Source organism: Muntiacus reevesi, chromosome 1, assembly GCF_963930625.1.
Source record: "Muntiacus reevesi chromosome 1, mMunRee1.1, whole genome shotgun sequence".
In the NCBI taxonomy this organism is placed as follows: Eukaryota; Metazoa; Chordata; class Mammalia; order Artiodactyla; family Cervidae; genus Muntiacus; species Muntiacus reevesi.
The window spans coordinates 70,586,803-70,603,720 of NC_089249.1; the positions used below are offsets into that span (position 1 = coordinate 70,586,803).

The 16,918-nt window shown below is 43.7% G+C and overlaps 1 protein-coding gene across 2 annotated transcripts in view; it reads right to left on the reverse strand.

The window, feature by feature from the left end:
• Positions 1-8,811: 8,811 nt before the first annotated feature.
• ATF6 (activating transcription factor 6) overlaps positions 8,812-16,918 on the reverse strand; it is a 239,456-nt gene continuing 231,349 nt past the window's right edge. For both annotated transcript variants that reach the window (XM_065946770.1, XM_065946761.1), the window contains one exon: positions 8,812-14,066. In XM_065946770.1, the coding sequence (XP_065802842.1) occupies positions 13,858-14,066 (209 nt within the window). In that variant the 3' untranslated portion in view covers positions 8,812-13,857. The remainder of the gene's footprint in view (positions 14,067-16,918) is intronic.

A 16,918-nucleotide genomic window follows, 5' to 3' on the forward strand; every position in this document is an offset into this window, starting at 1 on the left:
CAAAGTGGGGTGAAATCTTTCATCCAGGAAGAGAAGAGCCTTGTGTCACTCTTCTAGGTTTTGTCTGCGAGGCTTTTTTCTCTTGGTGATTCATATTTGGACGGCTTAGCTCCAAGGGAGGCCACTAGGGTGAGGTCTAAGGATCAGGGGCTGGCGTGTGGTTCAGGTGGGGAGCTGCTCCCCTCAAGACCCACAGGAGCCAGCGGCCTGGGCTCCTTGGGGTTTGGTCCTCCCTCCCTCACAGCAACTTTGACAGGGAAGGACCTGGCTTCCCAGTGTCAGGCCAGGGCGCCTTCCTCTGAGAGCCCTGCAGAGCCAGGAGTGGAGGAGAAAGGGGAAGGGGCGCGTTGTCTGTCCTCCGTGACTTCTCCCCTCCCTGAGGGGCTGTGGGGGCGGGAAGCTGCACCCTCAGCCTACTCCCGGGAAACACTCCATCTGCCTGGGTGGGTTTGGGTCAAACACTGGGTGTTTCTTTTCTTAGCAGTAGATTCCTTCTCTCCCTCCTGGCTTATCTTTTCTTTTGTTGCTTCAGCTCCTTCTGGGTCAGCAGTTGGCCTCTGTCCCCATTCCTCGAGCCGACTCAAACCACCCTCTCCTCTGCACATCTTTTCACATCTTCTTGTTCCTTCCTCTGTTCTCCAGAGGCCTGGAGGGACTCTCCTCCTATATTCTCTCTGGCCTGCCACCCCCTCCCCCAACCCTTTTCCCCCTCTCCTCTTCCCTCTCCTTCCAAGAATATGCCATTTCACAGAAAGTTCCATTTTCACAGCCATGGTTATTTTCATGTGTTTCCCCAGTTCTAACATCGCAGAGGAATGTCTGACATCATCTCCACCAGTGAATCCAACGCTCACCAGCAACCCCCACCCCTACCTCTCTCCCCTCCTTTCTTCACCAGCTGTTTGCTAAGTCTGGAGTCTGTCTGATGATTGAAATACTTTTTTTTTTCTTGTCCTTGAAACCCGGTTCTACCTTCCATCTTTAGACCTATGTTGCTCCCTAAACATTAAAATATGAGCTGGATCTTGGTCTCAAGAGAGCTTGTTCATTGGCTCCCAAACTTATGTGCACATTAGAATCACCTGGGGGAATTTAAACACTCCTATGGCCAGGTCACACCCTATGCCAATTAAATCAGAACATCTGGGGCTGGGAGTGGGAGCGTAGTTTTTAAAGATCTCTAGGTGATTTCAATATGCAGCCATGTTTGGGAACCATGACCTGGTGATATACTGAAGGGGGTTAGAGCCTGCAGCCAACTAATCAACTTCATGGAGCCTGGGGCCCAGATCTTCTTGTCTTCAGAGCTGTGAAGTCAAGCCATGAGGGTGCAGGTCCCAGGTCCCAAGCTAGGCTGGGAGCATTCTCTCTGGGGTGTCTCTGCACTTGCACTGGGGGCTCTCCTACCCTCGAGGTGAAGACATGCTCTGGGGAGGGTTGACAGAAGCCTGGGAGAGCTTCCCTTTCTGCAGCAGAGGGTGCTGGTTCCAGGCGGGAGCTCTGAGGGGCTCAGTCCCCAGGAGAGCCTCAGGTCAGTTGGGAAGTAAGCAGCCAGTTCTGTCCCTCCTTCCTGAATGCAACCCCAAGCCCTGGGGTTCCTGACACACTTCTGATTAAGGACACGGTTCTGATTCTCCAGTACTCTTGCCTGGAAAATTCCATGGATGGGGAAGCCTGGTAGGCTGCAGTCCATGGGGTCGCAAAGAGTCGGACACGACTGAGCGACTTCCCTTCCCCTTCCCCTCTTCTGATTCCCACTCTGCAGGCAGCCCTAATTCCTGCTGCTCAGCTGAGAGTGAGGTCATTCCAGGTAGCAGGAGGCCAGGTGAGGTGACAAGGGATGGGAGGTTGTGGATGCTCAAGGTGTAAACCCTGTGGACTTTCAGAAAGAGAGTGACAGCAAGAAAATTCTTTCCTGGTGTTTTCCTAAAGCCCCAGCAATGATAGTCTCGGAAGGATCATCTCTGGCAGAATCTGATATTCTCACTCCTCCACCCTCTCTGACAAGCATCTACATGGGTGGTTCTCAAACTCTTATCAGAATTCTCTGAAAATGAAAACTGGAAGTGAAAGGCGCTCAGTCGTGTCTGACTATATAGTCCATGGAATTCTCCAGGCCAGAATACTGGAGTGGGTAGCCTATCCCTTCTTCAGGAGATCTTCTCTGACCTAGGAATCGAACCAGGGTCTCCTGCATAGCAGGCAGATTCTTTACCAGCTGAGCTATTATGGAAGCCCAATGAGAGAGTTATCAAGGAAGCCCAATGAAGGAAGGGCTTCTTAAAACACAGCTGGGTCCAGCCTCAGAGTCCGATTCAGTGGGTCTGGGTAGAGACCAGAGCATTTCTAGCAAGTGCTGTCGCTGCTACAGAATGAAGGCCACATTAGTAGAGCGCCTGGTCTACAGCCCCTCTCCAGAACACCTCCAGTTTGCCACAGGCTGAAATCAGAGGAAAACATCAGGAAGAAATAAAAAGGGAAGGGGAGAGCTGATGCTGCCTCATCTGATAGCAAAGGCAGGACCCTCCTCTTGTGTGTCCCTCTTGCTCACAGCTGGCAGTGTGTCTGCGTCACAAGAGCACCATGAATATTGCTGTATGGTGACGTAGCTGGTCACGCAAACACAAGCAACAAATGCCAGTCTATCATGTAAACTCCTGGAAAGTCAATGTCTGTCTGTGGCTTTCTAAATGCTCAACAATTGAACTCAACAAAAAGTACTGAGTTGGCCTAAAATGCCCCAAGCACCATATTTTAATGCACATTACAGACAGGTGAGTCCATGGGCCAATGCTGGACAATGCAGTAGTCAAAAAACTACTGGGGATAAAACAGTGAATTAGATACTGACAGAATTCTTGATCTTCTGGAGTTTACTGTCTTTCAGAGATGACAGATATTAAACAAGAAATGGCAGAGGTGAGAGCCTGGAAATAAAGCTACCTGTCTAAGGGCAGGTTTCTCCCTCTTTGAACTGTTGATGCCCTGCTGACTTGAACCAGATTATATCTTGGGGAGATGGAATTGGCCTCAAATGGGCTACTTGAGTTCACCTGAGTGGTGACCCATAGAGCCACTTAAAACGAGAGGTTAAATGCTTCAACATCTTTCCTGCTCATGCAGTTTAAATTAAATGAGTTTTCAGTTCCCCACCCAGCCAAGGCTTTGATGGAAACAGCCAGGCTGGTGGTGCTGTGCTGATGTGCTCAGTCGTGGCTGACTCTTTGCGACCCTGTGAACTGTAGCCCGCCAGGTTCCTCTGTCCATGGAATTTTCCAGGCAAGAATACTGGAGTGGGTTGCCATTTCCTTCTCCCCCTTCTCCATGGTGGTGCAGAGGTTGCTGTAATTCTGTCTTGCTTGAGGCTGCCAGGCTAGAGGGGGTCATTGTGTTGGTCTGATGTAAGCAAGTCACTGAGCAGAGAATTTCAGCATGTTCAGGAAACCAGAGACAGTGCAGTGAAATGCACCATTGTTTGTCCTAGGACTGGCAGCCAAGTGAGTGGGTGAGCTCTGTGGCCGTGGCAAAGACACTGGTCAATGAATCTTCCATTCCAAAGCTCTCCTGAGAGCAGCTTGTGTCTAACTAAACCTATTTTTCAGCCTGACCAGAAATCATGACCTTGTCTGGAAATTATCTTTACTCTTCTGTGGGAACAGAGTGGTGACCACATAGATTCACGGAAGAGACATCATTCACATGTCTTTGAGGACAAGGATATTATCTGGTTTATCTATATAGCATCCCACAGATTGGTGGTAGCTGCCTGAGCTTAGTCCAACACAGAATCTGTGACAAAGGTTTAAATTCTGGGGCCACTAACTCTAGCTATGGGGAAATTCAACTCAGGAGTCCAAGTTCCACTGGGTACTCGGGCAGTGTGCATAACCTGAGAGGCTTTGGAAGTCCAGCAGGACATCTAAGAAATGAGAGTCAGGAAAGGCTTCTGAGGCTCAGTTTTTCTTTGAAACAACCAGTTGATATATGTAGAAACAGGGCTACGCCTGTAAACAACTGGAAATATTTTTGGTTAGCTTCACAAGGTCCCCCTACTCCTAACTGAGCAGTTTTTAGGAGTGACAGGGTTGAACATAGCTAAGCGAACAAGATGACCCATTTCTTTATATGGTGTGTTGCATTTATTTTAAAGATACGTGCCTCTCTTCTGGACCAAAGCATTTTGGTTTTGGATCTGGAGATTAGTGATCTCTTACAAAAGTATCTCTCACCATCTCATAGTCCAACATCCACACTAGAAGTTAATTCAGCAGTGAAAACTTTCTAAAGACAAAAGAACTTGTGATCAAAAGAGTAAGCAGTTGGATACACCCTGCAGATGGGGATGAAGGGTCACACTTGAATGCTCTTTGACCTGAGCTGAGTGGGTGGACTGGCCAAGCCTGGGGCCTTCAATTGTGGAAACACCCAGCTTGTCTTCACTCCAGCGGGTAACTCACCCAAGAAGAACACAAGGATTAAGGTCCAGGAGAGGCAGGGCAGCAGCCCACTGTGGGCTCCATATGCAACAAACATTGAGTATGTGCCTTCAGAAGGAACTGTCCACAGAAAATCCACTGGCATTGCTGGACTCTGCCTCTTAGCTATTGTTCCTCTTTCCTGAACATGCCTCAGCACCCTGGTTGCCTGTGATATGTGGCTTTGTTTCTGTCTCTACTTTGTCTCCTGTGACATTCTTTATGGCTTTAAAGGATGAGTGATAGTGTATTATGGTAAAAAGAATGTGACTTTAAAAGCAAGGTAGACATAATTTGGCCTTGGAGTACAGAATGAAGCAGGGCAAAGGCTAATAGAGTTTTGCCAAGAGAAAGCACTGGTCACAGCAAACACCCTCTTCCAACAACACAAGACTCTACACATGGACATCACCAGATGGTCAACACCGAAATCAGACAGATTATATTCTTTGCAGTAAAAGATGGAGCAGCTCGATATAGTCAGCAAAAACAAAACTGGGAGCTAGCTGACTGTGGCTCAGATCATGAACTTCTTACTGCAAAATTCAGAGTTAAATTGAAAAAGTAGGGAAAACCATTCAGGTACATTTAGGTATGACCTAAATCAAATGCCTTATGATTATATAGTAGAAGTGACAAATAGATTCAAGGGATTAGATCTGATAGGCAGAGTGCCTGAAGAACAATGGACAGAGGTTCATGACATTTAGTGGAGGAAGTGATTGAGACCATCCCCAAGAAAAAGGGAAAGTGGCCTTTTTCTTTTGCAACCTTCCGCAAAAAGGCAAAATGGTTGTCTGAGGAGGCCTTACAAACAGCTGAGAAAAGAAGAGAAGTGAAAGGCAAAGGAGAAAAGGAAAGATACACCCATTTAAATGCAGAGTTCCAAAGAATAGCAAGGAGAGATAAGAAAGACTTCCTCAGTGATCAATGAAAAGAAATAGAGGAAAACAATAGAATGGGAAAGACTAGAGATCTTGTCAAGAAAATTAGAGATACCAAGGGAACATTTCATGCAAAGATGGGCTCAATAAAGGACAGAAATGGTATGGACTAAACAGAGCAGAAGATATTAAGAAGAGGTGGGAAGAACACACAGAAGAACTGTACAAAAAAAGAGATCTTCATGACCCAGATAATCACAATGGTGTGATCACTCACCTAGAACCAGACATCCTGGAGTATGAAGTCAAGTGGGCCTTAGGAAGCACCGCTATGAACAAAGCTAGTGGAGGTGATGGAATTCCAGTTGAGCTATTTCAAATCCTGAAAGATGATGCTGTGAAAGTGCTGTACTCAATAGGCCAGAAAATTTGGAAAACTCAGCAGTGGCCACAGGACTGGAAAAAGTCAATTTTCATTCCAATTCCAAAGAAAGGCAATCCCAAAGAATGCTCAAACTATGACACAATTGCACTCATCTCACACGCTAGTAAAGTAATGCTCAAAATTCTCCAAGCCAGGCTTCAACAGTATGTGAACCATGAACCTCCAGATGTTCAAGCTGGTTTTAGAAAAGGCAGAGGAACCAGAGATCAAATTGCCAGCATCTGCTGGATCATCGCAAGAGCAAGAGAATTCCTGAAAAACATCGACTTCTGCTTTCTTAACTATGCCAAAGCCTTTGACTGTGTGGATCACCACAAACTATGGAAAATTCTTCAAGAGATGGGATTACCAGACCACCTGACCTGCCTCTTGAGAAATCTGTATGCAGGTCAGGAAGCAACAGTTAGAACTGGACATGGAACAACAGACTGGCTCCAAATAGGAAATGGAGTATGTCAAGGCTATATGTTGTCACCCTGTTTATTTAACTTATATGCAGAGTACATCATGAGAAATGCTGGGCTGGAAGAAGCACAAGCTGGAATCAAGATTGCTGGGAGAAATATCAGTAACCTCAGATATGCAGATGACACCACCCTTATGGCAGAAAGTGAAGAAGAACTAAAGAGTCTCTTGATGAAAATGAAAGAGGAGAGTGAAAAAGCTGGCTAAAGCTCAACCTTCAGAAAACTAAGATCATGACATCTGGTCCCATCACTTCATGGCAAATAGACGGGGAAACAGTGACAGACTTTATTTTGGGGGGCTCCAAAATCACTGCAGATGGTGACTGCAGCCATGAAATTAAAAGATGCTTACTCCTTGGAAGAAAAGTTATGACTAACCTAGACAGCATATTAAAAAGCAGAGACATTACTTTGCCAAAAAATGTCCGTCTAGTCAAGGCTATGGTTTTTCCAGTAGTCATGTATGGATGTGAGAGTTGGACTATAAAGAAAGCTGAGCACCGAAGAATTGATACTTTTGAACTGTGGTGCTGGAGAAGACTCTTGAGAGTCCCTTGGACTGCAAGGAGATTCAACCAGTCCATCCTAAAGGAGATTAGTCCTGGGTGTTCACTGGAAGGACTGATGCTGAAGCTGAAACTCCAATCCTTTGCCACCTGATGCGAAGAGCTGACTCATTTGAAAAGACCCTGATGCTGGGAAAGATTGAAGGCAGGAGGAGAAGGGGACGACAGAGGATGAGATTGTTGGATGGCATCACTAACTCAATGGGCATGATTTTGAGTGAACTCCAGGAGTTGGTGATGGACAGGGAGGCCTGGCGTGCTGCGGTCCATGGGGTCACAAACAGTCGGACATGACTGAGCAACTGAACTGAACTGAGACATAATTTCAAATCCTAGCTCTGGTATGTGCTAGTTGTGAGTTCTTAGGCAAGTTCCTTAACTTTTTTGCCCATGTTTTCATTTGTATCGTGGATAAACTACTTCATAAGGCTGCTGTACAGTTTAGTGAACTAATGCTTACAAATGCTTAGCACAATCTCTACTACAAGTTAAGTCTTCTATATATATCAACCATCATCATGAAGTCAGCTAAGGGAAGAACTGTCTTCAGGCAATTGTGGAGACCATGCCAAATGTGATGGAGTGAATGTGATGGAGTAATACACTATAGATTTCCTATGGTTAGCAAAACATTGGAAGTGGTTTAAATTTCTAACAAAAAAGGTCTAGTTTGATAAATTGCAGAGTATATGCTAGAAGTGCCCTCTATTTCAGGCACCATGTATTGTGTAATCCAAATGTCAGTTGTGGTTATTCTCTGAGACCCCAAAACTGGCTTGAACACTATCCCACATACAGTGGGAAGTCCTGGAGGGACAATCCCGTAATGATTTGGTGGTGGGGTCCTGTGAGGGCAAGGGTATGGGGGGTGATATTTCCCTGTTTACTTCTGCTGCTTCATCAACTCTTCCATTTATGAATTATCTTGCTTTACTGTCTGCAAGCTTTTCTTCTGCACCAGTCAGACCACATTACATCCTATTTCCATTCTTTCACTCCCTCAAACAACACCGATTCAAAGGTGTGTGTGCAATAGGCTTTCACTGAATTTTTGAGACAACGAAGAGGACTCACATTTTAGCGCACTGAGCAGTGTGAAGTCTTTTTGCCCTCCTATGGCCAGGGAATCTTCTCACGAGCCCCTGAGAAGCTCCAGAATCCAGAGACCAAGTCCTGTAGCTTTTATTCTTCTGCTGCCCAGGCCCCTACCCTCCAACGTGCGCTGACCTTCTCTGCAGAAGAGGGGATTTGAGGTCTTACTTTCCAAAGAAGCCTGATAAGGTATCCTAGGAAAGAAACATAGTTTTGCCTCTAAGAGAACCCTAATGTGACTGCAATTTTGTATATTTGTGTACCTGGCCCCACAGGCTCCTTTAGGGCAGGTACCTATGCTCGATCTATGCCTCAGGATGGGGAGCAATAGGGCAAGTAAGAATCCATGCACTGAGTTTAACTGCTTGGGTCCAAATACGGGTCTGCTGCTTACTAGTTAGGCACCCATTGTAGGAAACGAGTTGTAGGGAGGATTGAGATAAGATAAAAGGTAGTGAACATAGAGCAGTGTTTGAGGTACACCCTGGGTCCTCAGTAAATGCCTACGCTGGTTGTTCCCAGATGGATTCTGTGCTGTCTGCAGAGACCAGCTTCATGGACGGAGACATGTCATTCCAAGCTGAAAAGAGGTCTTTGGTGTGATTGAGTAACTTGATTTTCTGATGTAGAATGTCAAAGGATGAGTTTTTAGACATTTTTTTCCCCCTTAGTAAGACTGTAGTTTAAATATTTGGACACAATAAAGGAAACTTTTACTTAACCAGGTTGGGAAGAAGAGTGGAAAAGAGTTCAATTGTTTCATCTAAACAGTAACAAGCCACAAAACCATGTCAGGCTTCCCTTCTCATTACTAGTCACTTAACACTGCAGATTCATTTTGGGTCTTTTTTTTCCTCTTTCTACATACAGAACAAAACCAAGCAAGTTTAAAAATTTTTTATTTGAGTTTTAGACAAAGAACAAGTATTGCATTATAAAGACTTGCTTAAAAGCATATCATAGTCTGCTGTCATTGTTTATGTGTTGAAAACAAAACAAAACAAAATTTTAAGGGAGAAAATGGTACACCTTTCCTCCACATTTTAACCCATTCTTAACTGAGCATGGATACAACCTTAGAAAGAGAGTCCCGGTGAAACGGTATCTCTGATGCGCTCTCCTCAGGTTCTAACGGCTCCGTGGGAGAAGCACTCCTGGTCTCAGACTAACCATACTGCCAATGTGATGACAAGTGACTAGCATCTCTGAGGCCAGTAGTACAGAGCAGTTTCCATCTAAAGTTCTATTTCCCCACCATCTCTCATGAAGATGACTGACCTAGAAATGAGGGCTAAGTGTGAGTTAAAATGGCTCAATATATATCTGTTTCGAAAGTCAACCTGCTAAACTCTGTCTGAGATGATCCTATTGGGCAATAGGCCAAGCCTCCTGGTCTGCCTGTTGACTAATGGTCAGCAACTTCACTGAGGGCAAGCAGCAAGACGGTGCTGATCTTGGAAACGATAAACTATGATTTATTTACTCCTTGGTTCCCCATTTAATATAATTAAAAGTCTTTTAATGTGCTAAGTGTCTAAGGCTTCAAGGTAGCAGCAAAGCACTATGTTGAGTATGGTGCCCACCATTTGACAGTGACTAGCCATGAGCTGATTCACACAGAGGAAAGTTTCCTGATCCAGACACCTCTGTCATCCTTCTTTTCATAAGTTCTGACAGAAAACCTGACAGATTAACACACAGATATCAGAATAAACTGCAAAACGTTCTAGTCTTGTCCAAAATAAAATTTGTTTTAAGTTTAGTCATTAAAAATATAAGTTAACAGAACAGACTCTTTTTTCAGGTAAGAGAAAAGTGTTTTCTTTTTTTTTTTTTTTAATGTGCATAGTTCCATCTGGACTCTGGCAACATTTTGGGTGGTAGTCCAATGTTCTATTTCCTAGAAAATTAAAATTCAATCTCAACCCCTAGGGGTGAGGGGAAATAGGAATTGCTCCCTCCCAAATATTATTAGGTGTAAGAATAAAAATTTCTTATATTTCATTTTATCTCTTTAAGCTTTATTCTGCTTTTAAGGTAAAAGTTATAATTAGTATTCATATTAGCAGCGAAGATCCTAATTGCTGTAAATTAAAATGACTCAAGACTAACTGAAGTAGCATTTGGCAAAGAATGAGGGGTCGATAGAGGGTCAAAAATGTCTATCAATTCTGGCATTAAGCACTCTTATTTGAGAGGTTAATTTGTATGAAAACAGCCAATAGGATAGTATGCAGGTCTCATCTGAAGCTGAGTCCTATGACTCTGAAGCAGGAAGCTGAGTTGGCCCAGCAGTGTGCAGTGGAAAGAGGGCTTTCATGGTGGAAAATTTCCATGAGGTCAGACTGGAGAGGGCATGGACTCTAACTCTGGCTCTTCAGTAAAAGTGGTTACTTCTAATAGTTGAAAGTGGAAGCTGCTTTGAAACTTGGCAATGTGTTAGAAAGTCAAATGTAATTACAAGTTTTTCTCTCTGATTGTCAAGTTTCATCACCTGAGGTTAGTAAAATGGTGAGAATCAGAAAAAAGTACAAAAGCGGCAAAGAGCTTGAGAGTTCTCCAGCTTTAATCACTCAGACGCCATAGCAGCAGGGTCTCATCAGAGTGTCGCTGCTGTGACTACTGGGGGTTCATTCCCGGGAGGCAGATTCAAACCAGGAAAGTTTAATCTGGACAGTGTCTCTTTAAAAATGCTAGAAAAATCAGTTTGAATCCCCAGTTTCTTCTCTGTTTCTAAGCAGTGTTTATTCAGAACACTCAGGAATGACTCATGTAACATTGCTGCTTTCAAATACCTCTGCGTCTACTTCTTGCTAACAAGAGAAGGCAAAGAAATGCCAGCTTTGTTCTGAAGCCTGTAGTCATTTTTTTTTCTTTTTTTAAATTAGAAGATGCTCTGAGCTTTCATAATCACAGGGAATTTCTTACTTGTGAAACAACAAAAACTACCCAATAACATAAACTACAAGGATGGCAAGCAATATATTTCTTTCAAGATGATCCTTTCACAAACCTTAACTTTAGAAAGAGACATTTCACACTATGGTCCTAATGGAGCTGTGTCCCTGTTCTGCTTAGTGAGTTAACCCCATGGGGAAGCAGCTCCTGACATCTGACTCAGTAGGTAGCACAAGGGAACATCTACTTCCATGAAGCCTTAAAAAGTCGCAACCAGGTGGGAAAAACATACCCAGAAGTCTTCTCACCATCATTTCCCAAGGGAGTAGTACCAGTGCCCCAAAGGGCACAGTCATCTAGTAACAGGCGGACTTGACCTCTCCCATGAGCTTATCTAATATTCTCACAACCTTGCAAAATACCACTTAAAGACTTAATAAATTAAAAAATTAAATAAATATACACCCACACATCCGCCATAATTCCTGGTTGCCATCCCCAAAAGGCAATCTCACCACAACAATTAAGGGAAAGAATATCTTAATTTATTCATCAGGCACAGCAACTTTCCATTTCCTAAGGACCTTGAACTAGCGTACAGACATTAAAATAAAAATACCATTATGCCCAGGGATTAGCAGTAGCCTTGACAGCAGTTTATGAAGTATAATATTTCTTTGCACTTGTCAGTTGCCTTTCACTCATTTCCTGAAACTTTACCCTGAGGAGAATCCTGTTCCCACCTCTCAAAAAGATCAATTCCAGAATAGGTCATGACAAGGAGCAGAAGGGTTGGTGATTGAAAGTAGGCAAGGCTCCCAGACTGCTTTTTATGGTCAGTTCACAGTACTCTTAATCCACACTTAACGCACCTGAGAGAGGCATTTAGGTGACACAACATGTAAGTCTTCAGCCTGGCCACTTGGTAAAATGAGCGCAGGAAACGCTGGGAATGGAGGGATAAAGTAATAAAAGCGAGCGCTAAAACCAAGAACCCCACGTGGCGGTTCGCTCTTGTGTGGTTCAGTGCAAAGGACAGGAAGGAAGCTCCGTCTATAATCACTCCGCGCACACGTGTATGTGTATCCACTGTGACGATGGCCTCAGCTCCAGGGGAAGACTTGCAGCTTGGGAACGACCATGTCGCCACTGACCACTAGCCATGGCAGCAGCCTCTTGTTTGGAATAATTCACAAGACAGAATGGGAAGGATCAGGGCCGGGAGAAGACATTCCAGAAGACTGGCCTGCAACCTAAAGGTCTTCTAGGCACTTGCTTGCCTTCTATTTCTTGGTACACAGCAGAAGGCAGAGTGGTCCCCTGGGGAAGTGGCTCTTGTCTGAAACTTGCCCAGGACAGCTGAATGAGAGTGGGGTGCTGCCCTGATTTAAAATGATTTGAACATACGGAAAAGGAGGCTGCTGATACTTCTCAAACTCCAGATTCCCGAGGAACAGAGCAACAGAGCCCTCTACTTCCCCTCACAAGAGTTAAACTGATTTCCTCCAAAAGCATCTGACTGACTTAGAGAAGCATCACTGTCCACACAGAAGTGCTGGTGCGTCTTCAGAATTATTTGGGAACCATGCCTAATTTCACAGGCAGAAAACTAACTGGCTACATATAAATCCTTGAGGAGTTGAAGTATTTTTTCTGTTCTTTTCTTGCAGGGAGGAAGAGACTGATACAGTGCGGAATGGAAGGGAAGAAATCTGACCAAAGCAAGTCAATTAGGACAAGAAGCGGTGTTTGCAGAATGCATTCTACTGAGAAATTGAAAAGTTTCAGAGGAGGAGAGGGTCAAACACCCATTTTTGAAGCTAAAGGTAGAAACCACAGAGGAGAAGAAAGTAAAGTACAAGTGAACAAAGCAAGATATTTTTCTGTTTTGTTCTGGCTTTAATAATGGGAGGACAAAAGAATTAAATTCCTTCACTGCCTTTTCACTGGAGAACTGAAAATTACTGTCAAATTATAGGATGCAATCCACCAGTAGGAATCTAATTTGCCTGTTTGCATAGTCTTAAAGGAGTAAATACCTGTCAATTCTCAAGAGAAAAAACTCGAGTTTGTTTAAATCTAAAGTCACCTACATGCTCCTTACCTGAACTGGGTATCATATTAATAGAAGGTGTGTAGTGTGTGGGGATTCACAATAAAATGAAGGACTTGTTCTGTGGTCTTTGATGATCTGAATCAGATAAGCAAAGACATAAATACGTGTGCTAATTCTTAGTGGCCCACGGTCCTCAGAATAAATGGTAGTTGTGGCTTTAAATTAAACTGCAATCACATCAAACTTTCAGTGTTTTAAATATATGTATTAATGGAGCTATCACCTCTTTCAAAAAGCTCCCCCCCACCCCCCGCCCCATCTCTTCCATTTCATTCTCTCAAATTCACTACCCTCCCCCCAATACAGTTGTTCTCCTGCCGTTTCAGGTGTGAACTGCAAATCCCAAGATAAACTTTGCCACCGGAGGATTTTCCCTTTTATCTAACATTCCAAAGGGTTTGCCTCTCTTGGGGATGCTTTTGGCTCTGCTGGTTCTGACATTTGCTTTCCAATAAGCATACATCCACAATTGGTTTACATTAGGTTGATGAAAGATCTAATCAGTGGAAACATCTGTGTGCTGTTAAATGAAAGTACAGTACCTAAAGTGAAATGGCAGAGAGGGGAAGCGGGACTTATTTGAAAGAATATGACTAGTTAAACACAAAACAAATACAGAGGGAAAAGTAATTTAGAAAAGTACAGAAAAAAAAAACCCACAGCAGGCAGCGGTGAGGAACGCAGGGCGACCTGTGCCCCCGGAGAGTTGCTGCCGCCTCGTGCCCGAGCTTCAGGGCTCTTCAAGTGGACAGGCAGATGGAGAGTGGAGCAGCTTCGTGGTTTCCCCTTCTGTCTCCTGAATCCTATCATGTGGCAGTTCTCTGCTTGCCACCGCGGCCAAAGGAAACCTTTCTCACACCCGCTCACCAGTCTGGCAGGGCCCCATTCTTAGCCCTCCAGTGCAGCCCAGGGCACTACTGTAGTGACTCGGGGATGGTGCTGACAACCTGGGCTGCCTCTGGGGCTGCTGGGGGGGAGCCAAAGAAGGCGCTGGTTTGATTCCTCTGCTGATCCCGGAGGAAAGGAGGAACTGACGAGCTTTTGATGTGGAGGATTCTGGTGTCCATCACCTGACAGTCTATCTGCATCATCACTTCATAATCCTGCCCGTTGATCACATTCTCTGCAGAGAGGAATACACACAAGGAGTAAATATTCAACAGAAGGTGGAATTCCACTATAAGCTTCAACCCCAGGAAGACATCATGAGCTCCAAGGTGTGAACTGTCAACACGCTTTCAAGGATATAGAGAGAATTCATCGATTACTGGACTGTCCTCTCCTCAGTTCTAGTTCCCAAACAACATTCACTGGCTCAGTAAGCACTGGAGGCACTGTCAGAATTAATACCACAGGTTATCTATTCACAGACATTATAAGTCTTGTATGCTTTTCATACAGTTGTATCATGACTGCAGCAACTGGAACAGAGGAGATTTCAGAAGCAGAGGGTGGGGAGTGGGTGTAGGGGGAAGAATACTTAAGTCTTCTCCTTCCATTTCAACAGTGGGAAGGAGTAATTTGTCAAATGGACCACCATATCATGTGAATTGTAAGGAGGCCTTGGCCAAGGCTGCTTGGTTCCTGTGCATCAGTAATATTTCTAATTTCATTAAGATATTCCCAACTATGCATTTAAGGGTTAGAAATTAGGAACATAAAAATACAGTGAAGGCTATAATAATTTATTCCCTGATTTGTAATTCTGGGTGGTGTTTTCCAACTCGTAGTCAATGAAACTTGGCATAAAACTGATGAAAGAATTTTAAGTAGATAACATCTTTCAAGTCCAGCTGAACAGTCAGAGCAATACAGTTAGAGGATGTGTGAACTTGGAAGAAGGCTGGGGAGTCAACGTGGCATCTCAGTTTGCATTTTCAACCATGAATCCAGAGCTGGCTGTGGGGATCAGGAAGAATGCTGACGAAGGTCTAGTCCTACACTGCCTTTTCATGAAGATGAAACACAGCCAACCAGTGATTTTAAAATTAAACATTTGGCTTCTCTAAGACAAAGAACTGAATTTAAAAGTAGAATTCTTTCTATTCCATTATCTTTTTATTTATTTATTTTTTTACTACTACACCATGTATGCCAAGTATTATAAATCCAGAGGAAGAAAATCCAAAGTTTGACATTTGATCCTCAGATTCCATTATGTTTGGGAAAACCGAACTATGGAATTTGTCACTTATGAGGCAGGAAAAGATTTATAGAGATCACCTAATCTGGGGTGTCTTAAAATGGGGTCTAATGCAAAGACTTCAGAGAGTCCATAAGTTCCCTGAAATTACATGCAAAGTTTTATTTGTGTGAGCATTTTTCTGGAGAGGGGGGTTACATCAGATTCTTAATGAGGTCTATCACCCCTTAAAGGTTAAAAACTATTAAATGTAATTATCTGTCAACTTTAAGTGCCTTGAGCAGATCATATATCCTATTTTAAAGCTAATGGAAGACATCATTCTTCCACTTTTATTGGTTGATTGTTTCAATTTCTAAAATAGTCTCCACTGATGGTGAATTTCCCACTACAAGTCTAACAAGTCTCTTTGATTACAGTTAAAGCTAATTTCCTTCTTTCCCAGCTTTACTAGTGATGAAGAGCAGTTGGTTGCTGCTGGGTATTAACTAACCCTACTTATTTTTTAAGACCATTGCTATGGAATTTTAACTCCAATTTTACAACTCCTGCTACTCTGTAATGGCTATCAAATCATTTACTTATCTTTAGAGCATTAAATCTGATTGCCTGTAAGTTAGCCAACCTCTCCCTATCCAGGTGTTTTCTTTTCTAAAAAGTAGGCAATGGAAGAAAGACAAGCTGCTAATGTATTTGGAGTTATTACCTTCAGAACATGTGATAGGGTTCAGATTCCACGGTACCACACTAGTCATTTCCTTTTGGAACCGTGGTCCGTCTCTTTTAGAAAAACTGAAAGACTGTATGTGTGTGTGCATGCACACACACACAGAGATGACCGAATAATGAAAAACAGGTGTGTAAGAGATAATATACATTACTAATTTTTACTACTTTCCTGGATTGACTCAGAATTCAGACGACAGTTTAAGATCAAAACTAGGTTCTCTCATATAGCCCATACCACCTGCAGAAGTCATCAGAGCCCATGTGCCTGCTATGCTTTCAACCGATAACTGGAGTTCTTTACTATCTTAAGTATTGGGAAGGGATGAAAACTCTGGTGATATGAGCTCAGATGCTTGTGGGAAAACTAAAGCTGTGTCATGATTCCAAAAATCTGGGAGTCCCTCGCCATGGCTGAAATGGCACCATTATCTTAAGCCCAACCAGGAGGCTCAGACTAGCTATGGTTTGGGAGGCTTTAAAATGGACTCTGTTCTTAACTCCTTTCTGAACTCTGAGTCCAAGGAAATGACCGGCAGTACTAGAAGAAGACTCTACCAGACAGGATATGAATGTCTTAAACCGAATTTAGGGAGCCCTTCTAAACGACAAACTGACAATTTAGGGTTTAAATTGACATACCATTAGGACTCCCAGGTTACCCACAACCTCTAAAAAAATAAGAGTGGCTCTAGCAACTTCTTTTCTTTGGTCCACTCTGCGGGACCCTATAAAAGAGTCCTTTGGGGGTTTCAGTACTGACCCCCTTGCATAATGAGTGGGGTGGTCTCAACATTACTGATGAGGTTCTAATTATTTTAACTAAAGGAGAACAGAATGGGAAACAGCTTATGACAGCTTGTGGTCTTGGTAGGCCCTTCCCCTGTGCTGTCAGGCACACAGTCTGCTTCCAGGAGCAACAGAGAGACTCTGAAACTCTGAAACTGCGCCTCAGTGTGAATAATACAAGGGGTCTGCAGGTGGTGCAATGGTAAAGAATCTGACTGCCAGTGCAGGAGATGAAACAGACACGGGTTCAATCCCTGGGTTGGGAAGATGCCCTGGAGAAGGGAAGGGCTACCCACTTCAGTACTCCAGTTCTCTGG